The sequence below is a fragment of the Ziziphus jujuba genome, chromosome 8 (assembly GCF_031755915.1).
Source record: "Ziziphus jujuba cultivar Dongzao chromosome 8, ASM3175591v1".
In the NCBI taxonomy this organism is placed as follows: Eukaryota; Viridiplantae; Streptophyta; class Magnoliopsida; order Rosales; family Rhamnaceae; genus Ziziphus; species Ziziphus jujuba.
The window spans coordinates 6,159,764-6,183,761 of record NC_083386.1 but is presented as its reverse complement, the minus strand read 5'-3'; the positions used below and the strand labels follow the sequence as shown (position 1 = coordinate 6,183,761).

Genomic DNA, 23,998 nt, shown 5'->3' with positions numbered 1-23,998 from the left:
ATAAATTGAAATATTTTCAAAATTAATCAGTCATTTAAATCTCCTTTTTTATCCCCAAAAAAAAAATTAAAGTCTCCTAAATATTTTCTTAATGCAGTCATCTAAGTCTAATAAAGTTAATAATAATCTATAAAATGTAAGATTGTATTCCTACAACGTATGTAAGGTAACCACGTAAGGTATGCTAAATGTTTTTCTAACAATAAGTTGTATTAGAAAATTTGAAAATTCAACTTATAGAATATATGATGCTTCAAATATTCTTCGCACGCTGAGCTATATAAATAATTAACATAAAAAGCTAGGCTCGGACTATATACAATCTTAATTAGATGTACTCTGCTAAATACATATTCTATATCTATGTATATTTAGAATCAGATCACTTTATATATTATCTGTATAACTCATCACTTCATAATATTTTCTTTCTACTATATTTGTAATATATCGATTCAATAATATTATCCACGAAAAATTATTATCCTACCATGTACACTTTTGGTTGATGCACGCTCATTTCTATCAGTAAAAATGAAAAAGGAATTAAGCTTCTGATAAAATCCTTTATTTTTATCATTTCTATAAAAATCAATTCTTAAATTAAATATAGCACTCTTTTATTTTATTATTATCTTTTTTTTTTTTTGGCATACATCTAACTTTACCCATAAAAATTTCAAAACAATTTACACAGATATAAGATCACAGTCTCAAACCCAAATTATTATGTAAAATTGAAAGCATTTAAAAAAAAAAATTTTTTGATGAAGAAAAATATGACTCCACCTAAAAATCAATTCTTAAATTAAATAAAGCACTCTTTTATTTTATTATTATTATTTTTTTTTTTTTGGCATACATCTAATTTTACCCATAAAAATTTCAAAACAATTTACACAGATATAAGATCACAGTCTCAAACCCAAATTATTATGTTTTATTGAAAGCATTTTTTTTAAAAAAAAAAAAATTGATGAAGAAAAATATGACTCCACCTAGACAAACTTCATTGGCTCCAATTACATATATACAAGTCCCAAACATGTGAAGCACTCAAGGTTACAAATTTGAAGCTCTTATATATATACATAGGGTAGTGCCTCGCACGTAAGACCACGTTACATACCAAAATAAATAATTGCTTTCTTCAACCTTTCTCTATATATACAAACCCTACACGCCCACCAACCCTAATATCATACACAAAAAAACACAAACACATAGAATTCAACACTCAAAAGAAACAAACATGTCAAACATGTCTTCCTTCAAAGCCCTCGGCAAAGACGTGGACGAAGCCGAGCAAGCCATGATCGAAGCTCGTAAGACACGAAAAAGATACATCAAGATTGTCTTGTACTCCATAGTCTTCGTGGCAGTCGTCGTCGCCATCGTCGTCGGAACCACCACGGCTTCTCGTAACTCGGGAGGAAGTTCCAAGAATGGAGGAGAGACCAAGTCTCTCACTTCCACCGTCAAGGCAGTCTGTGACTTAACCCTATACCAGGACACCTGTTACAGAAGCCTCACTCCTCTCGCTAACTCCACCGGTATCCTCCAGCCGGCGAAGCTCTTCAAGTTGTCGATCCTCGTGGCGAAGAACGAACTGTCGAAAGCTGCCTACTACTTCTCCGAGCATGAAGTTTTCGTCAATGTCACCGATAAAATGTCCATTGAAGCTTTGAAAAATTGTAGAGATTTGATGGGACTGGCAATGGATCATCTCAATAGCTCGGTTTCGACCTCCGGTGACGACGATCAGACCTTGATCGAAGCCATCGACGATCTCAAAACTTGGCTGAGCACCGCCGGAACTTGCTACGAGACTTGCATAGACGGTCTGAAGGAAGCGAAAGAGTCTCTCGTGGAGTCCATTTCGAGTCATCTCAAGAATACCACCGAGGTGACCAGCAACAGCCTCGCCATTGTCTCTTCTATGTCGAAAATCGCCAGGCGATTATTATTGAATTCCTCCGAGGATGGTGAATCCCATGGAGAACCGAAATGGATTCGTTCTAGAGATCGGAAGCTTATCGAGAGTTGGGATTTGAGGAAGAAGGCCCATATTGTAGTGGCTCAAGATGGAAGTGGGAGGTTTAAGACAATTGGTGAAGCTCTCAAAGCTGTTCCTGATAATAGCAAGAAGCGGACTGTGATTTATGTGAAGAAGGGGATTTACTATGAAAATGTGAGAGTCGAGAAGTCCAAATGGAATGTTGTCATGGTTGGTGATGGGATGACTGCCACTATTGTCTCCGGCAGCCGCAACTTTGTTGACGGAACTCCGACCTTTTCGACCGCCACATTTGGTAAGCTTTCATGGTGTCTAAAATTTTTAAACATGCATATAATATAACTTGACTTGTTTATTAACATATATATAGTATATATAACAATGATATACTAACTAATAGTATAAATTTACCTTGTTTAAAAACATTTATAAAGAAATAAAATTATTAAAAAAAATTAAAATATATATTTTTAAGATGAAGTGGGATTTTATATCGAAAAGGAATAAAGATATAAAAATGGACATGAGGATAGAAAGGAAGATTCGCATCCATAATAATGTTATCAAATGATATAAATATTAAGAAAAAAACAATACTAAGGTATTAAAGAATCTACCTACTAAAATATTATATTAATATTTCAATCAATAAAGCAATGATACTTATACATTTGGTAAATATGTTAGATAAATTTTATTGGGACCTTAGTATTATTTTTTTAAAAAATATGTTATTTAATAGTATTAATGACCATACCTAATAAAAATTAATAGTAATATTTAAATTTTTAATAGGTTAGAATTTTGAGTTGACTTTCTCTTAAAAGTTTGTAGTAATTTAAGTGCCCACTTTTATGATGCAATAACTTCTTTATATATGTTTAAAGAGAATCATAATCTTTTGTGCTTAGTACTAATTAAATCTCCATTAAGTTGCTAAAAGAAAAACCCTTTTTTTTTTTTTAAATTATTTTGTGACCATGCAGCTGTGTTTGGAAAAGGATTTATCGGAAGGGACATAGGATTCCGCAACACCGCAGGAGCTATCAAACACCAAGCAGTTGCCCTAATGGCAAGTGCAGACATGGTGGTGTTCTACAGGTGCCGGATGGACGCATTCCAAGACACTCTCTACGCACATTCCAACCGCCAATTCTACCGCGAATGCGACATCTACGGGACAGTCGATTTCATCTTCGGGAACTCAGCGGTGGTCTTCCAAAACTGCAACATTCTTCCGAGGGTTCCAATGAGTGGCCAAAAGAACACCATCACAGCTCAAGGCAAGGTGGATCCCAACCAAAGCACAGGCATTGCAGTGCAGAACTGCACCATTTGGCCGTTTGGGAACTTGTCCTCCGTCCAAACCTTCCTCGGGAGGCCATGGAAGAACTACTCCACAACAATATACATGAACAACTACATGGCAAATTTCATCGATCCCAAAGGTTGGATGCCATGGGTAGGAAATTCAGCTCCAAGCACCATTTTTTACTCGGAGTTTCAAAACTTTGGACCTGGTTCATCCACGAGGAATAGAGTCCAGTGGAAGGGTTTGAGAAGCATTAGTAACAAAGAGGCAAACAGGTTCACGGTGCAGTCATTTCTTAACGGTACTAAGTGGATCTCTAATGCTGGTGTTCCTTACAAATCTGGACTTTGAGTGATGGGAATAATATTTTTCATTGACTGATGATAAAAATCATGTATTTTGTTACCTAATTACTTTTCTTCTTCCTTTTTTCAATATTTATAAATTTGTTTTCGTTTTGCTCTATTCCTTTTGTGATACACTATACTAACTGGTTTTGGCAATCTTGATTGAGTTTGATTTAATGCATATGGACTATTGACGATATGTTAATATGTAGCAATATTTTCATATCGGATATATGTTGTATCATTGTTTAAGTTTTGGTTAATTAATAAATTAATTGAAATTAAAATATAGCCCTATTAATCATCATATCAGCATTCATCTAGGTAGTTAGAGTCATTTTGTGATCACTGTTCTATATTTGAGAGTGAAACAAAATACAAAAGCAATTTAACATAATTATGTACAAATTCATAAAGATCAATTAACTAATATTGAATTACATCATGCACATATATAAGAAAAATATTACTATGTGCATAAAAAAAATATTACTTGTCATTATTGATAAATCATTATCAAAATCTATATGTCAGATGATAATTTGAATGGTTACCATTAAAATATTCAGTTTTAAAATTTTAGTATAAATAATTTGAATATTATCATTAAAATGTTTATTTTTAAAGTTTTAATATAAAAAACAATAAAACTAAGAAAAATACTATTTGTCACTAAATGATCACCAAAAAAATTTTTATTGGTCATCATTAAAAGGTTCACATTTACAATTTAAAAATAAAAATAGTAAAATTAAATATTCCAATTAAAATTTGACATGTAGATTGGTAATTTTTTTCATCCGCACGTGGTGATAAACAATACATGGCTCAATTAAAATTTATCACATAAATTGATAATAGTCACTGATAATAACAAATCTTAGGACTCAATTAACTTACATCAAATGAATCAATCATTGTCATCATCATTAACACCTAATGATTTCCAAACTAATTAATACCATCTAATTGACATGTATCAATCCAGGATGGTATGGTATATCTGTTTGGGGCAACCAAGTTTCAGCCAAAGTGAAATTATACAAAGTAAAATTCAAAGCCTGTGTAACATTCATCAAATTATACCCACCCCACTTCACTCTCATACTAGTATTCGAACCCGGTCCATAATTCTCAAACTCACCATAATAAAGAGTGTCCAAACCAACAGTTCCATTCCATTCCAACCATCCATCAGGAGTTATCAGATCTCCAATATACGACTGCATGAAAACAGTCCTAGAGTAAACCTTCCATGGCCTCCCCAAGTAGTTCAAAGTCGAGTTCAACTCCATCGCCAAGTCCGGTGCTGCTTCGATCGTGCAGTTGTGGATGGAAATGCCGGTATTCTGATTTGGATCGGTACGGCCCTGAGCCGTGACGGCGTTCTTCTGGTTGGCCATCGGTTTCCGAGCATAGATGTTGCAGTTTTGGAAGACGGCAGCCGCATTGCCAAAGATGAAGTCCACGGTGCCGTAGATGTCGCATTCGCGGTAGAATTGCCGGAGGGAGTGGACGTAGAGAGTGTCTTGATACCCCTCGAAGCTGCAGCGGTAGAAGGTGGAGAGGTCGGCGTTGTTTCTCACCGCCACTGCTTGGTGCTTTTCTGGACCTGCCGTGTTCCTGAACGTTACATCTATTGCTATGAAGCCCTCCCCAGAAACAGCTGCAACATTGACATTTTTCAAGTTTGAAATTCATAAGGGGACACATGAAAGGTCAGCATAAATATAATTAACACTTGTGTATGAAGTAAATTAATCATTCTTAATTTGTCCAATCAACATTAGAAGTTTAGAAAGCTAGCTCTAGAGCTTTTTACATATACCAGTAATGGTATGTTAGCAAAAAGGGGTAAGTTGCTTTCTCTTTAAAACTGCTAATTCAAGTGAATATAATAAATTACATGTAAATAATTTTGGAATTAGTTTGATTTAATTTAATTAAAAAATTGAATGACTAATTAATCATATAGGAGATTATAATCAAGATCGACATATATAAAATCATATTTTATTTAAATAAAGGATTATCTTTCGAATTTTATTTTATTTTTATACTTAAAAATAAAAAAGTGATGAGACAGATAAGGAGATACATATAAAAAAAAGGATAAAAATATATAAAAATTGAAAATAATTATAAAAAAATTAATTATATGATAAAGTGTATTATTTTGAGTGCTAATACTTACCAAACGTTGAAGAATTAAAAGTGGTCCAACCATCCATGACACTATGGTTTCCAGTAATGACAGTGAGATTGATGCCATCTCCAAGCAGCATTATATTCTTCTTATACTTTGGAACGACAATGTATTCCTCGTAGTATGCTTGTTTAGCATAGATTACAAAATAACCATCTTCAGGCCTTGAATTGTTTGGAGCAGAAGCTATGGCTTCTCCAATGGATGTGAAATTGTCACCAGATTCAGCACCATATGGACTCACACTCACCATATCGCTCACTAGTATTCCTCCACTGTTTTCCCCTTCGCCAAGAATCCTTTCTTCTCTTAAAAAGCAACCTCTTGATGATTTATGGCATGACCCTTTTCGAACAGCCTGCAAATATCTTGCAAGTCGCTAATAATAACCAACTATACATATATGCATAATTCATAAGAAGATGAATTTTGATATGGGTACTTCAAAATAATTGAATAATAGATTGTACACTTATTAGGCATATCATTGTCCCGCTTTGGTATTATTTCTGATAGATATATATATATATATATATATATATATATATATATATTAAATAGAGGGTTTGCGTATCATTAATGCTCATTGATATTATTGACGCATGATAAAACAAATACATATTGTATTAGTTAGTACAATGTATGTGTGTGTTACATAGAGTTCTTATCTAAAAAGAGAGATCAATTTCACCATTATGTGAGTTGTTTATATTACTCCGAAGAATATAATACTTACAAATATCCCATTCCATTTCTTATAGGATAAGGAATAAACCAAGGTTTGGGATGTAGATTTTGGTCCCAGTCCATTGTTGTTTTATGTATCGTGCACATTCCGAATAAATCCCATAGAAAAAGACAAATAGGGACACCTTCGGTAGTTTGGTTTCTAGCTAATCTCTAAAATGCAAAAGCTTATGAGTTAATCGAAAAATCATTTTCTATCCTTGAAAGTCTCTGCATGCCCTCAGAGGTGATACATCTAATTCATATAATAGTTTAAAAAACTGGCTTGTAATGGATAGGAGTACTCCGTGAGCTATCACGAGCCCCGTGTTGGATATAATTCCAATATACCGACACACTTTATGCAATTGGATCATGCTTGATCCTTCTACTCTTTCAAAACTAAAAAGGAAATAATTGTTAGTCACGTTCTTTCATTTAATATTTTTTTAAAATATAAAAATAAAAATAAAAATAAAAATTATAGTAATTAAGACCCTCTTTTTTTAATTATTTTAATATTAGATATACTCTAGAAAGTATAAAAATATCTCATGAGTTAAAAATTAGTAAAATTTAGAATAAAATCAACAAAATTTTTCCTTGTCACTTTATTAGGGTAGAAAGAAATTTCATTTTTGGTTGGTAGGCCGATACATTCACTTGACCGGGATCTGCAAGTAGTGTCACTGTGTCAGCACGTGGAAGTGCATGTCTATATCAAGCTTTAGTTGCCTTATTATAATATTTGTCTCATATAGCAATAATTAATTAGTCTTTTTGAAACAATCCACAAAACAACCGTTTTCATAAATACTAATAATAATGATAACGAAATATAGAAACAATAAAATAATATAAGGAGCAGGGAATGGGCAATATGCATGAGTATGCTCAAGTTGTCTCTTCTTCCTAGTTGTTACATGATCCAATTCCAACTTCATCATCAACATATGCATGTGTCATGTCCAAATTGCCTTTCCATATGCAAACCCCATGTGACATTTGCTTGCTGGATAGCTGGACCCCTTTGACTCTAATTTATAAAATTGTTTATTAATTTATTAAAACACACACACACACACGCGTATTTCTTTGAACATCAAGGCCAGCACATATGGTTGACCCTTCAAATATACTCACAAAGACGAGCTCTTCTACAAATTTTTACTAGATCTAGAATAGCTGAGCACCAATCAAATGGTTATGTAACTATAAAATAATAGTTCGACAATTATTTTAATATATTTGTGTTTCGGGTTTATTAATTTGAATGTAATTACTAGCTAGCTAGCCAATATATATCCTCTGGGAGGATCTACTTTGACTTCATTGACAAATTGAATTCAGATTTTGGAGGGCGCATGGCTTCAACTAGACTATATATTAATAGTTAGATTTGTTAATACTTGTATTGGATCTTTTATCGAACTTCCGGCTTAAAATGGCTTTTTTTCAACTTAAAAATATTTAATATTACCACATTGGTAACTGCATTGCTTATATACATATATATATATATATATATATATATATATATATGATTCGCATATATAAATCTCGGTGAGAAATTTTTAGCTAGTCAAACAAGATTTTAGCTTTATTTCAAACAACAAAAAGGGGAATAACTTGTTAGAGGTTATATTGTTTAACAAAATATATTTACGACCCCTAATCCTTGAAAACATATATATTTTCTTCAAATAATTCTCGACCATCCATATATCTTATTGCCTTTATGTTTTTTTTTTTTTTTTTAAAAAACACATTTCCTGTTTTATTAAATCATTACATTTATAAGTAAAAAAAAAAAAAAAAAGACAAAAAACCATTTATCTTGTTAATATTTCGCACAATATTATAGAAAGTCATAAGTACCAGCAACAATAAAGTTCCAAATTATAAGAGAAAGAAAGATATACTACATTTAACCTAAACTTCATGGAGGGTTAATATTTTTTTTTTCTTTTTGGGAAAAGAAAACTCAATTAAAAAAAAAAGAAAAAAAAAAGAAATGAAGGAAAACTTTTTTAAATAGAAAACCAGACACCTACCATGTGTAGACGGGAGAACTAGGATTACCAAATCTAAGTATATACCATATCTAAATATCTTCTTTAAAAAAAAAATCAAAATCAAAATCAAAATCAAAGCGACAACCAACATACCTTGATGAGAGTAGTAAGATGCTCGCGGATCGGGTGAGCCTTACTCGAAAACCCACTCCGACCCGACGACCCATTTCGTTTCCTGTGCTTCTTTAGATTCCGAGCCAATTCGCTGGTCACCAGCCCCAACGACACACTGTACAGCTGCGTTGCATTCGCAAGCGGAACCGACAAATCCCCACCACCTAGAACGACGCCGTTTCCCGCAGCCACAAGTCCGTCATAACAAGTCTGCTGGTTGGTCACAATGGCGCTAAGCATAGTCTGAACCCGGTCCACGAGCTCATCGTTCATGGACTCTGCCGACTTCAACTCCTCGGAGATGGATTCGAAATACTCCACGTTGAGCTCCGAGAACTGGTAGCAATCCTCCATGGCATTGGCCTCGGCGAAGGTCAGGTCGCGGCGGAGCTTGTGGATGTACCGGCGGATGACGCGGGACGTTTTCCGAGCCTGTTTGAGGCACTCTTTGACGGAGAACTTGCCGTAGTTGTAGGGATCGGATGGGGAGGTTCCGATGGAGGAGATGATGGAGCGGCATAGTTTTGGGTAGAGTGAGGATTTGCATGGTGATGATGAAGATGTTGATAGGGAGGAAATGAGGGAAGGGAGGAGGAAGAAGAGGAGAAGAGAAAGGAAGAGGAAGATGGAAGAGTGGAGCTTCTTCATAGTCCAAGTGTTTATGTGTGTGTGTGTGTATGTGTATGTGTGTGTGTGTGTGTGTGTGTGTGTGTGTATACATATAGAAGGTGGGGGTGGTTGTTTGTTTGGTGGGAAAGTATAATGAATGAAATTAAAGGCAGCGGATGGTACATTGCTGTTATTAGATAGGAACGTGAAAGGAAAGACACATTAGTAACTCTTTCATCATTTTTTCTTTCTTTCAACATAAATTTCTAATCATATTATATCCCAAAGGAATTTGAAAAAAAAAAAAAAAAAAAAAAACTAATAAGATTTATCTATCATATGCTTTTCATTAAATGCTGTTAGCTTTGTAACCAACAATTAGCTCAGAATTTTGTTCTAATTTAACATTTGACCCCAATGAATCTTTTAGAAAATAATTTATTTTGTTTTTATTTGAATAATAATAATAAGAAATCTTGCATAATTATAGTAATAACAATTTATGGGTTTGTACTGGTGATGTGCATATGCAGAAAAGACAGGTCGACTCAATGCAATTTTTTTTTATCTTTCTGTTGTAAAGTTTAAGGCATTTCTTTTAAATATATAAGTAATTATGTACTTGCATATATTTATATTAACTAATTTACATAGTTGTCCATTAATTATTAAAATCATCCCTTTAATTTTTGTTAATTTCAATTTTGTATTTGCATTTTTTTTTTAATGTTAATTTCAAATTTGATTTTTTTTTTATATCAAATTTTCATGTGTTTTTTTTTTTTTTTTTTTGGTCTTTTGTTTGATGACAATATTTCTGTTTAAATCTAATTGAAAAAATTCAAATCATACGATATTAATAAGGCCAAGTCTAATTTATGGGGCTATTTACCCAAAAAAAAGTCTAATTTATGGGGCTCTAGGAATACTCGGGGCAAACGCATCAAGCTGTTCAAATGGAATTGGGCCAAGTCAGGCTGGATCCAGGTTGGAATAACTCTATGCACTCCTATCCATATCAAATTACCAAAACACTATTCAATAGCATTGCAAATGGAAACACTTAAACCTTAGACAAACAATATGGACATCACGGATCCAATTTCGTGCATAACCTTCAATCTTCGCTGTCAAACAAAATAACTTTATATAAATTAGCAAAATTTATAAATAACATGGTCTATTTAGTAACTTAAACAAATTGAAAGTTTAAGAAAAGCAATCAACGTTTCTTCATGCAAAAGTTCCTCAGTTTTATTAAAGCAAAATATATATGAGTTTTATTAAAGCAAAAAACATATATATATATATATATATATATATATAGTTCCTAAGTTTCAATTAATCATTCAACCTCAACTCGGAAAAAGCAAAAGGAAAAATTTATTTACTACATTTCTAAAGCACTACAAACACACGTGCCCTCATACATTTTCATGCTTCATTCAGAAAACAATTTTATCACCGAATTTAAGTTCCATTCTAGCAGACTGTGATCAAGCAAATTTGTCCATATAGAAACAAATTGTTCTTTCTCTTTTTCTTTTTCTTTTCCTTTTTTTCTTTTCTTTTCTTTTTTTTAATATTCAAGGTAAGGGAATTTGAATTTGGAATTATTACCTGAAGAAATAGTGGAGTTTGTTGGTAAAAGCAAATCAAATTAGTTTTATAGATGGTTTATAATCAAGCGTTTTGTCTCTTATACTTACTATTATCACTTTTGATGAGTTTTTATTATTAGTGGTTGCAATGTGGTGACTGTACGAACAAATTAATAATTGATGGATTGTATTCTTTTATACATCATTTTATTATGTAAATATAGCGAGAAAAAAGAATAAATGAAATTAAGGAAAGAAAGATTTAGTTCATAATGATAATTGATGTCCAGCTAGCAAGCGTCACTTGATTATGATATGTAATTGAGAAATATAACCATTTCTCTATCAATGGGTCAACATTAATTCTGTATACAAAGTGTATGTATACATGCTTTGTATACGTATATATATTTTTCTTTAAGAAGATAATAAATTTAAAAATAGTCCTAAAATTGATTCCTTGCTTGCTAAACTTTCAAAAAAGACTAGCTCCAAAAGGTAATGTAACAAAATTTATTAGAAAAATGCTACGAATCCCCATATGTATATTTCTAACAATAGTACAAATTAACACAAAAATTAAAAATTAAAAAAAAAAAAAAAAAAAAAAAAGGATGAGCTCTCTTATAACCATATAAACTCTCTTATATTCTTTTGCCTCAGACCATTTCTATCACCTAATTAAGCTCCTTCTAACAGAGTTACAATAATCTAACTATTTTTAAATACTCTTTAAACAAAAGAGAGTTACACAATATGATCCTTCAATGGCTTCAAGCAAAAAGACCAAGTTGTGAACGTTCAGAAGTTCATGCGAAGCCAATACCTTCTTCAACACTTTATCTGAGGCTTTGACCTGCAGCCACACAAACATGTCTTGGAATCAATTCCACATACAAACTAGCTATCAAGCCATGGTGATGAATATACATATGTATATATACAGTGATCTAATTAAATTTACTTGTTTTGTGTAGGGTTTGGAATGCTAGGAGGTATTCTTCGAAGGCTAGTAGTTGCCGGCGGCACTACTTTTGAGCCTCCATTTTGCCTCTCCAAGTGCTGAGAAGGGAATAGAGTTTGAGAAGACAACGAAGAAGAAGAAGTTGATGATGATGATGATGATGATTGTGGATGAAGCCTGGCTTGGGAAACACTACACCAAACTGAAAGCATCAATGAAACAGCAAAAAGAACAGCAGTCAATGATTTGCTGATGGATTTCATGGTTTTGGTTGAGACTGTGTACTTGGATGTTCCTTGTCAAGGCTTGGTCTTGTTGATAAGTTTGAATGGTTAATATTTGGTGCTCATGATTTATAGAGAAAGAGAGGTGGAGTGATTATTTTTTATTCCCCAAAAAACTTCTTATTTGTTGGTATTTGGGCAAATTAGAAAAGGATTGAGAAATTGGATGCAGCCGGTTTGGCATGTGATAAATCTTTGAATATTAAGCTTCACATTTGACTAATTTTGCAGATTTTCAAGTTCCAAAGCTAATGACCCCACAGGATTGAGACTAGCCACGTGATTTAATCGGAGATAATTGGCTGGCAAACTTTGGATTCTGCTTCTAAACAATTTACTATCATCAAAAATGAACAAACCAAGATATACTTCAATGACGTAGATTACCAGGCTTAAATATTTCACTCTATGAGTAAAATAAACAACGTTGCTACTACCTATGCAAAGTAAATAATATATACATATATATATATATATATATATATATATATAAATACAAATTATAATATAATTTTGCAGCAGAGTATCAAATATAAAAATACAAGCTTCTCTTCCTTTTTGTTTTAAGAGAACCTTTGAAATGTTTCTTTATAACTAATGGAATCAGATATCGAATCCAGTTAGTTTACAGGTAAAACTCTGAAGCTAAATCAACTTGGTCCAATATTTTCACCTTGACCAACCTTTCTTTGATCTAAGTTTTGCAACCTAGAGAAAAAAACTGACACCAAAGTGTGTATTAAACAAAAAAAAACAAAAAACAAAAAACAAAAAAGGAGATTCAAAAAGATATCAGTTTTTTCACAATCCTGCAACTTTTTGCAATTTGTACCAACCTCAATTGAGTTTGACCCAAAAAAAAAGACACAGATATATACCAAAGCAAATTGCCTGTATGGGACACCATTTGTATTCGAGGACACAAAAATTTTGATCACATAACCATTTTTCAACATAACATTGGTCGTCGAGGAGCTATTTACGCCTGATAATATATGCATATATATAAGGCTCTATATCAGGACACCTACTTTGTCTTGGGAGATAAGCAAAAACTCGGTATTCTTTAACCTTGCAATGCCCGGTTAGCGAGTTAGTACCTGACAAACAGAAAAGGACAATCAGTCAAAGATTCATGACACCTAACACTCAGAAAAAATGCCAGGTCCTATAAACAAAACAAAAAATTGAATAAAAGAAATCATAGTTTTGTGATAGGGTCAAAAAGCAGAAACTAATAATATGTCAACAATTATTTTTTTGGTCAAACTAATCTGCCTCTTCAAAATATGTAACATGGCACTAGTCTGTAAAATAACTACTCTGTATAACTTTAGTCATATGAGCATAGAGTTTTAGGCACTAACTCACATGTTATTAAAAGAAAATTTGAGGTAAGTATTAGTTGGTGGGCAAAAGCTCCTCAATTTCAATCTTCATATTATAGTTAGATGATCCCTTCTTAAATCCATTACTATTAACCACCACATCCACCATAAATGTTGCACAAACTGGCCGGTGATCAGAAAAACGGAATTCACCGCGTATGTAAGAAAGTTGTCGGATCCCATTTCCATGCCATAATATTCTGTCACACCTGCAATACCTAACTAATTTAGATTTTCTAACCAAAATGCTAATTCAAAACCTATTACATATTTTTTCAAGCTTAGACGTACCAAGCTGGGGTTCTCCTTTTCTTTTTCGATGTTTTAGTTTCTCCAGTGTAATAGTCCGAGTTATAGGAGTACTTGTATGTAGGTGCAAAGTAGATTTTTCCCTCTCTCCATCCCTTAAACACACGCCCTGCTTCCCTTTCAATCTTGAGCTATATAAGAAAGAAATTAAATCTATATGAGCTATACAATAAAGGAGGAAATAAATGGTTTTGGGAGAGAGAAACAGAGAGCAAGTCTACTACAGTGGGCAGTCATGCAAAAGTCGAGGACAGAGAGGCAGTCTTATTATAATTGAAAGGCTTCTTTGAATTAAAACAGTGTTCTGCAATCACATGTTCATTTTGTATTTATTATGCAGCAAAAAAAATTGAATTGTCCAAAATACTGTCAGGTCGTGAAATGAGTTTTCAATTTTATGAAAAACCACAAACTCAGAATTTTACATTGTCATGTCAGTTTCAGCCATTTTTTTTAATGACCATGAAAGAAATTGTAGCCAAACTTGTCAGAACTATTGTGAGGTATTGATTCAAATTTTAACTGCAGAACAAACTCACCAAAAAGGTCAAGAATGAACTACTTATACGATGTCCAAACTGTATCCTAAAATCTCAGTCAATCAATGGTTAAAGCAACAACCTGATCTTTGTTAAGAAGTGCATCCCAGTTTTGAGCCTCAAGAAGCTTCCTGGTATCAGAGTAACTCAAGGCAATCCGGTAATTCAAATCCCCTAGCCATATGATCCGACTGAAGCCATTTCCAAGAAATATATTAATGAGACAAACAGTTTACTATAAAGACAATTTTCAAGTACTTAGTCAATAATTTCTTAGATGCATACTCATGTTCTAGAATCTTTTCTGGCACCCTACTGTAAGAAGTTCTGCAAATCCTGGGAAACTGAGTGCTTTTAAGTATCTCTATGACATCAAGATTTCTCCTAAGTTCATCCCCCTCTTTCTCTCCAGATGCCAAGTGACTGCAGATAAAACAAAACGTCGTCTGGTGCAACGAAAATCTGACAGATATACACCCCTGCATTCAGAGAACACATTGCAATTGCACATTAAATGATAAGGAACTAATATAATATCTTCTCAATTCAAACATATCTAAGACATGTATTTCTCTATATATCCAATGTAAAATATAAACAATTTGAAAGTCTATGCCTATAAAAGTTTTAAAACTACCTTATTTCCAAGACAGCCCATGATCCCACGACTAATGCAGCAGATCCTCAAGTGACCTATATGTTGAACAAGTTCCTTTCTCACCCAAATAGTAACGAAAATTCCCACCATCTGCTTACTCGCTATAAGGCTGTACTTCATCTGGTTATTATGGGGAACGGAATTCTCCAAAATATCATATCCATTAGCACCATCTTCTTCCTCATCCGAAGATAGGTCACCTTCGCTTATATAGGATTGCTGGCATCGGAAACAGAAATCCTTACTATGCTTCCTTTCCAGTTCTGTACTGCAGTTACAAGTCTTCAGCTTCCTTCCACCATCTGTCCTAAAAGTTTTACTGATTTTTTTGAGGGAAGGCTTCGCGAAGAATAGTGATCCTCCAAGGCCTGCCATTCGTCTTGAAACACCATTGGGTGGTTTATTCAGTGACTGATTGATTAGAGCTAGCCATTTTGCAGCAGGTTCATTGTCTTCTATAACTAGCACATTTCCAGCGTTTAAAGGAACAATCTCCTGGAAACTGATAGGTCAAAAAAAGAGCAACTTAGATAAGAAATAAAGATCAAACAACTATTCCAATGAAGATTGGCTTTGACATGAACAAAATTCTGAAACTATTCAATGACAAGAGCAACAGGGGCCCCCTGCATAAGTGCATGCACAATTTACCCTCTTGCATGTGAATCTATTGAAACACCTGTATAAGTTAAATGAAATATCACACGCTATGAGTACCATCTTTCAATGAGTTTGTTTTAAATTCATCTACATATATTCTCTTCCAACAAAAAATTGAATGCATGATTCAGATCAATATTAAAATAAGATTAAATTTTCTTTCTTTTCATGCTTTTTGGATGGAAAATACAGAGAAAAGTGAAAATCAACAGGTACAGCACAGATGATAGAAAAAGAATAGGAGGATGGTTATTAGATAAGTGCTTATACTATTAATATATACGTAATTCTGATAAAACCGTAACAAGAAGAAATGAACAGCTCCAAAAGAAAAGCATAACAGTAGCAAGATTTTGGGTTCCAAATTTTGGTCAAAAATCAGAGATAAAGAAAGTTGAGAGAAAGAAAGGAAATACCCCAAGACATATATGTCTGATTGATTATCAACTTGAAGGAAATCATCCAAATTAAGGCTGGTGTGAGGAGACGTTCCTCCTACATTCCATGTAGCTACAAACACTCTAAAAGAAATAAGAAAAAAAATTACAAGAAATTAAAGATTACCATAGACAATTCTTCAATCAAGGGACGAAGAGATAGAGAAGAGAAAGAAAGAGAATTTCATGAGTACCGGAAAGACTGAACATGATGGTCAGAAGACATAGATGGTCCTAAGCTTCTCGAAGATGAACTCTCAAGGGCTGCTTTAGACTGTGCAACTACATGTAGATAAGAGCATAGATATATAAGAAGCAAAGATAGAGAAAGGGATATTCTCCAAGAATTGAAAGCAGATAGAGAGAGAGCTAACATCTACTATTCTCACTTGTTTTCGTACGCTAGCTTAAAGTTCAAACACGAATATATTCTAGTCCAGATCAAATTGCCATGATGATGCTATTTCTTTCTTCTCAATTAAGCCTTTTAAACAGTAAAACTTATACCAAGTAAAACAATTTACGAATGAAAATTATGACTCCGCCTACTAAAACAGCATATAAATAAAACACTGTTTCAGTAATATAGACAAAAAAACAAAAAAAGGAATAAAAGAAAATAAAAATGGTCATTCAAGAAAAGGCAACTATATCAGCATTATCTGTCTTTATAACGAATTAAAAGAGACAACAACTATATTTATCACAAAAAAGTTACTATTTCACACCCTCTGAGAAGACAGAAAAAAGCACATTCTCTCTGCTTCTTTATAATAAAATACCGATAAGTTAAAGCACTAACCAGAAGAATCAAACGAATTCTTTATCATTTTCCTTCCGTGTCTCTCCCTGGCGGTGAAAATTCTTTGAATGAAAGACTGAAATCGTGTTGAAAATAAATTAAACAGAAACACAAATTGAGGAATCCCATTTTTGTTTAATGGGGATAACTGTAGAATTTGATCAAATTGGTGCCTGCCTATCCAAACTTTTCCAAACATTAAAGATATATTTGAGGAAAAAAAAAAAAAAAAAAAGAAGTCGGAAAATGAGAATCAAATGAAACACAAAAAAGGAGAAGAATAGGAACCTTCTTTTTCCTGTCCAGATTCCCAAGACTCATATTTGGAACACCAGTTCTATCATGAATGTGTATGACCGAAAATCATAAACCTTCATAAACGAATTGCATAAACCGGATCAACATACTTTCAAGTTAGATATAGATTCTAATCCGCAAAATTGCATACACAAATCCACTAATTAACTTTATAAGAATAATTAATTATCACAATATTGTCAACCAGCATATGCCATAAAACAAATTCATTGAACATGAAGATTCAAATTGACAGAAAAATTCAAAGAGAAAATAAAAATTCAAAAAAAAAAAAAAAAAAAAAAAAAAAAAAACCTACAAAAACTTGATGGCATTGATAAAACAAAAAAGGATTTTGAACAATGCCCATGAAACTAAACATTCTAAGGAATATCAAATGCAAACCCAAAACTTACTTAAGTCTAAGAGCATTAAAGAAAACAAAATTTACCACAATTTGAAGAAAACAGAATGGCATTCATGGAGGAAAGGATCTGTTTCCAATTCTATTACATAAAATAAAAAGGGTGGCAACCAATGAAAGGGGTTGACAGCCCTATTGGGTTTTCTCGAGAAAGTCAACTGGACAAAGCAATTCCTATATATTATAAACTATTCTATTGTATATTTTCCTTAATAAAAATATAAAACTTTGATGAGAAAATAAAAAGGAAAAAATAAATAAAAAACCTGAATATTGGACGTCCTAGAACTAAAAGAAAACTCTTTCTGTCTGATAGTCCAAATATTGTGAGACGGCATGAAAACTTTTGCTTGTTCCAAGAGAATGAGAACGAGGAAGAAAATATTATTGGAGTTCTCAACGAAATTTATGTACCCGTGTGATATTGAACTTAAAAAGGAACAAAAGCAATGAACTTTACGGTTACAAGCAAAGAAAGATATGGTTTTTCTATTTTTTTATTTTCTCGGGAAAATGAGAACGAGAGAGAGAGAAAAAGAAAAAAAAAGAACGGTCAAAGTGGGGCTAAAAGAGATCTCAAAACATGTCCTTTCAAAGACTCTGGGGAAACTCTGTGTTTTCGTCAGTTTATACTTTGTTATCTTCTCCATTCCAAAAACCCTTTTTGCTCTTTTGTGGACATTTTTTTATGTGCAAAGTTTGAAGCTTCCAATGATTCAATCAAACCGAGAGAGAGAGAAAGAAAGAGCTTACACGAGGCCCCACGTGTGAGTATGCTCTGCTCTATTTGCATACAAGTCTGACAAAGTTTTAGAAAGAGAAAGAGAGAGAGAGGTAGAGAGAGACGACTTTCTGGTTTGGTTTCCTGGCTGTGTGGCAAGGCACTTAGTCCGGCATCAACGTGTCCTCACCCGGTCTCTTCCTTGTTTGGGTCAATGGAAAAATCAATTATTATTATTTTATTTTCTTTCTTTTGGGACCCGTGTATAAGATTTTCCAACAATATTTTCATTTTTCAATGGTCTAATTGCTTCCTGGGTTTTCTTCTTTCAATCTTATAGATAATATGTACAATCTTTTATTTCATTTTCCAATGGAGGATAGAGGGATTTAAATCATTTTTTTAAATGATTTAAATCTAAATGTTAATAAAACATTAATTTTTTAATTAGATTGCCCTACAAAGAAACTATATAAATAAATTTCTTAAACATTGTTTGATTTATAATTTGATTCGCTTTAATTTGTATTTGTTGCAAAAAGGGCAAGGTCGTAATAAAATCTTTATAAATGGTAGGTCCAACTCATCAATATGGGTCCAATTTGAGTAAAAAGTTGGAAGCTATAAAAATTCATAACTTGTACTACCAACATAATGAACACCAACTGGATTGTGGTCCGTGTTTGTTTTTGTGGGTCTTCAGGTTATTAGTCAAATATTTCAAGGCCTAAGAGCCAACAGGTCTTGTAATCAAGTATGGAATTCAATCAAAGACTATCAAATAAATGGGGGATTTGCCATTGCAGACCATAAAGCAGAGAAAAAGGTGCAGATTTTGAAAGAAACCCAGTCAATCAGAGAGTCTCTCCTGGTCCTCAGGTGGAGTAAAGTCTTATTATTATTATTATTATTATTATTATGATTATGAACTGTAATCTATATATATTTCCTTTGAGAACATATATATCTATAGGTTTTATATATTATATGCTTATAATTTGGAAGATCACTTTTGGATTCGGTGAGAAGCCAAAGATAATATGCCAGATGCTGGCATTTTTCTGATCCAAAAAGCAGAGAATTCCCTCAAAAAAAGGAAGACCAATTTTTCCTTTTACTTTCTAAGCTGGCAAAGGTGGTGGCCTCACAGACAGCATGTTTAGTAGTAATCTTTTTGTGCTCTTAAACTTGAAGCATTCCTCCACTTTCCCATGAATCTTGTGTAAATACAATAACTCCTAGTGGGCCTATCTATATTTCCCTGCAATGAATGAGTTTTGTTATAGATTTCGGAACCCCATTAAAGTACATGAATTTTATTAAATGCTGTTTAATAAAAACCATTAGATGAGAGAATCTATGGGTATTTATGTTATAATCAATTTAAATATGATCCATGTGTTTAAGTCCAAAGGGTTACCATCATAGGTTTACCTATTCCAATTTAAAATTTAAAAAAAAAAAAAGGCTTATTTATGTATTCCAATTGGCATTAGCCTTTACAAAGTACATGTTTAATTTGCCATATTTGGTATCCAACAAAGCAAATTGGTATGACATCTTCATTTATAGATGCCAAAATATGGCATGCCTAGTTTTCAACGGCTCTTAGTTTAATGGCAAACAACTACTCTTTTACAATGGCATTAGGTGCACCAAGTTTCTCAATTTTTAAAAAGCAAAGTAATGTGCTATTATTATTATTATTATTATTAATTATTATTATTTTGGATACAAAGGAGGGCAAGCATCTTCAACAACCACAGTACCAATCAAATTAGGAAGAGTTTAAAGCATGGTTACTCCAGAGATTCCAACTCACACGTTATCCAAGAATTTTGATGTGTCATTATTTTATAAAAGTTACTATTTATTATTATCGATAAATTATAATTAGTGGTAAGTAAAATTTATATGCTAGATTGCAAATATTAAATAGTTTATTTTTAAAATTTTAATATAAAAAATAAAAAATTAAATATTTTAATTAAAATTTATAATATAAAATAATGATAGTGATAACAAATTACGAAACTTTTAGGTTATATTTCGTATGCAAAATAAATAAAGAAATAAAAAAATTATTCTAAAAGTTTAACTATTACCATATTTGGTAGCTTTAAAATTTCAATAATATCTATTTCATATAAATATTTATTTTTCATTTTAAGAAATAACTATTTTTTTTTTCAAAAAGCTTAGAATTATTATTATTATTTTATTTGAAACATAAATATTCTTATTATATTTAAAATATATTCAAATTGAAATTTATTATTCTAAATTAAATATACACAGATAATTATAAAAATTTTAATTAATTTTTATCAAATTTGATATTTTTGAAAAGAAAATAAATCTTTATAAAAATTAAACATTAAACCTAATTCAATATAATATTCAAACATATCAATAGGAATATTTATTTATTTTTTTCATTTTTAATTCCTATGAATATATGTTTTTATTTTATCAAGAATAATTATTTTATATATCAAACATGATCTTATTTTATTAGTTGTTTAGACTTTACTTATATATATATATATATATATATGGAAATTCTATGATGAGAACGGTCCGCATGAGGACCACAGTATTAGTAACGGTTTTTCATAGTATTAATGACGGTTTCTTAGAAAATCGTCACCAATACTATGAAAAACCGTCATCAATACTGTGGTCCGCATGAGGACCGTCCGCACCATAGACGGACTGTATATATATACACATACTAAATTTCTAATAATTCACAAACAATCCTATTGGTTGGTATCAAAAAAATTTTGATAAAAGAGTTAGATCCTATTTGGTATAACTTTTAATTTTGGCTATACTTTTTCAAAAGTATTTTTTGATGAAATTATTTTTTATTAGTTTTGATTAAAAATACTTTTAAAAGCTTGAAACAATTTTTGAAAATTATTTAAATACTCTAGTAGCAACTTTTAAATTTTAAAAATTATTTTTAGCTTCGCATAAACTATGCCAAACATAACTTTAATACCTTTCTCATGCTGTCATTATTTAACAACCATTATCTTTTGCTTTGCTAATTTTATTTTATTTTTTAAATCATTTGTACTAGCTGTGAAATTTTTATTATTTAACCTTTGCAAAATAGTTTAGTTTAATTCATACTTGATTTTACGAATGGCAAACAAGGTAAGTCCATACACTATGTAGTTCACCATTTCTAATATTTGTATCCACCGCTAATTTATTTTAGTTCACCATCCTTCTTGACCCAATTACATTTAGAAGTATATACGTAACGGATTCCAATCCCTCCACTACTACAAAAAAAAGGAAAAAAAAAAAAAAGTTGCATAGTAGAATTTGAAAGATAAAAACTATAGGTTTATCTCCCAAAATTACATCGTTTCCATCATATTACTCAAATTAAATAACTATGAACACTTAACTACTGGTGAGTGTTAATAAAAAAAAAATTAATGGTGAATTATTTCTTAAAATAAAAAACTAATGATGCATAATTGATTTTAATGTAAATTTAAATAACTAGAAAAAGGGGAGCTTCGTTTGATGTATAAACGAATAATTGTTGGTAGATGAAATAATGATATTGTAGATGGGGTAAGAATAGGTAGGAGAGGAATGATAACTTAAGGAAGACAAATGACTAGTTAAGGAAGAACAAATGAATGGCATATCATTCAGCTAAGGCACTAAATATTATCTTAAATGAACTAAGTAAAAAATTTATCATTTTCAAATCAAATTTCCAACACCATCTGAATAAGTAATTCTAAATGTATAAAATAATGTTAGTTGTTAGGAAATTAATGATACAAAAAGCTGGTCATGAAAAGTATGCAAAGTAATTAAGAAAGTGATCAGCCATAGAATTAGGTGCATAACAACCAGTTAATGCAGCATTTAATGGGATGAACTTAGGATGCAGTGTACCACAACTTCCTGTGGGGGAACTGGTCAAGATTCTACATTGTTCTCTTTCTTCACCAAACCTTACAAACCTCATTGTTTTGGCTCTTTAATATGCTATTTCTTTAATTTTATTGGTCGATTATTTTTTGCTTAACTTGGTCGATTACATATTTTCCCTAGTCAATTTCCTACGCTCTGCTAATATATTGGGTCTTACTTGTTAATAAGTTTGGTAAATGTCCAACACCCCATTAAAGTAATAGAAATTCTTTGTACTTCAGCACACTGTTAATGAGATCTGAATCTGGATATATAATATACAAGGTTAAATATGAAACCATCATTAATTGACTAAGTTATAAGTCATAACCCAAATATATAGATTTATATATAATATGATCATATGTTTGGTTAGATCTGAATTCTGAAAGGTTAGTCAAACGAATATACCAATCTCTTAAGTGCCTTGTTCCTTCAACTGCATTGCACTTGACCCTGAGGCAATCCAAAATGCATTTGAATTAAAAATTCTACTAGTACTAAAATATTGGTTTGGTACACTGGTGATCGTTTTCTCCGCGATTGGAGTCTAATCCAATAAATAGTTGGCGGGTGTAACTTTTACAAATTTTTATTTTGACCTTCATCGGAAAAAAACAGATTTAGAGTCCAACATTGGCTCACCTTCATAATCGATATTGCGTTGATACATTCTTTTCCATCCACAATGAAATCTAAACCATAGGAGATTTGAAATAAAAGGGATAATTATGACTTATGATTGCCACAGTTTTTCATTTAATTAGGATCGTTGGTATACCTTACATAAGTTATATATATATATATATATATATATATAGAAGGATGCATTTTCTTCAAAAATAAAAATAAAATAATAAAAGAAGAGGAGGATAATGATACATTTAAGCTCACAGTTTCATTTAATTCCTCCTTTATTTGGTAATTTATTTAATTCTTTCCTAATTAATGTTCATTAGAAGAGAAAAAGAAAATTAAATGTTCATTAAAAGGTAGAAAACAACAATATAATTTTCCTTTCATCTAATAATAAATGCTTTCAATCTCAAACCAAACTTTATCAAGCTAAAACGAGTGTATAAAAACTACATAAATTAATTCAATCAAAATTGTTGTTCGAATGGCTATTCCTCTTCAAAGATCAAGATGAAGCTTTGCAGAATAACTTTTGTTCTTCTAAGTGCGTTTCTAGCTCTCTGCTATACGTGCCAAATTCACTCTCTATCATTCAATGAAACTAAAATTGACTATATATTCCAAAAAATTTATGTTCATATATTTAACGGCTTCCAAAATGAGACTTTTATTGCTCATTGCTCGTCAAAAGACGACGATTTAGGGTTTCAACAAATTGTAGTGGAGGGTGAATTTAAATGGCATTTTCGAATCAACATTACAAACACAACCCGTTTTATGTGCACCTTCAGGTGGTATGGAGGTTCTCTTACTTTCACTGCATTTTGGACAGGTTATCAATTTATCGTTGATTATTGTGGTAATAATGACTGCATATGGAAAGCTCAAGAGGATGGAATTTACATCTATCACTCTAGAGACCAT

At 31.9% G+C, this 23,998-nt stretch overlaps 3 protein-coding genes across 7 annotated transcripts; 1 reads left to right on the top strand and 2 right to left on the bottom strand.

Moving 5' to 3' along the window:
- Positions 1-1,261: 1,261 nt before the first annotated feature.
- Positions 1,262-3,851, top strand: LOC107412940 (probable pectinesterase/pectinesterase inhibitor 46). The gene is made up of 2 exons (XM_016020780.3): positions 1,262-2,312; positions 3,004-3,851. The coding sequence occupies exons 1-2, from the start codon at positions 1,262-1,264 to the stop codon at positions 3,678-3,680; spliced, it is 1,728 nt and encodes a 575-aa protein (XP_015876266.3). The 3' UTR covers positions 3,681-3,851.
- A 653-nt stretch (positions 3,852-4,504) lies between these two features.
- On the bottom strand, positions 4,505-9,626 carry LOC107412941 (probable pectinesterase/pectinesterase inhibitor 47). Its single transcript, XM_016020782.4, has 3 exons — positions 8,777-9,626; positions 5,871-6,240; positions 4,505-5,342 (listed from the first exon to the last, which is right to left on the bottom strand). The coding sequence occupies exons 1-3, from the start codon at positions 9,443-9,445 to the stop codon at positions 4,642-4,644; spliced, it is 1,740 nt and encodes a 579-aa protein (XP_015876268.2). The 5' UTR covers positions 9,446-9,626; the 3' UTR covers positions 4,505-4,641.
- A 1,978-nt stretch (positions 9,627-11,604) lies between these two features.
- Positions 11,605-18,673, bottom strand: LOC107412878 (type I inositol polyphosphate 5-phosphatase 10). 5 transcript variants are annotated; one of them, XR_009640182.1, is made up of 13 exons: positions 18,036-18,470; positions 17,337-17,419; positions 17,049-17,124; positions 16,441-16,528; positions 16,226-16,330; positions 15,129-15,651; positions 14,777-14,970; positions 14,574-14,682; positions 13,935-14,083; positions 13,627-13,852; positions 13,287-13,355; positions 11,972-12,173; positions 11,605-11,863 (listed from the first exon to the last, which is right to left on the bottom strand). XR_009640182.1 is itself a non-coding variant. In XM_025072010.3 (11 exons), exons 2-10 carry the CDS (start codon positions 17,367-17,369, stop codon positions 13,657-13,659), a joined length of 1,473 nt encoding a protein of 490 aa, XP_024927778.3. In that variant the 5' UTR covers positions 17,370-17,419; positions 18,523-18,673; the 3' UTR covers positions 13,150-13,355; positions 13,627-13,656. The 5 variants fall into 5 exon arrangements, 4 of the variants coding, with proteins under 4 accessions (XP_024927778.3, XP_024927777.3, XP_060675336.1 ...); XM_025072010.3 differs by lacking the exons at positions 11,605-11,863; positions 11,972-12,173; positions 18,036-18,470 and adding an exon at positions 18,523-18,673 and having other exon boundaries at positions 13,150-13,355; XM_025072009.3 differs by lacking the exons at positions 11,605-11,863; positions 11,972-12,173 and having other exon boundaries at positions 13,150-13,355; positions 18,036-18,469.
- Between the last annotated feature and the right edge of the window lie 5,325 nt (positions 18,674-23,998).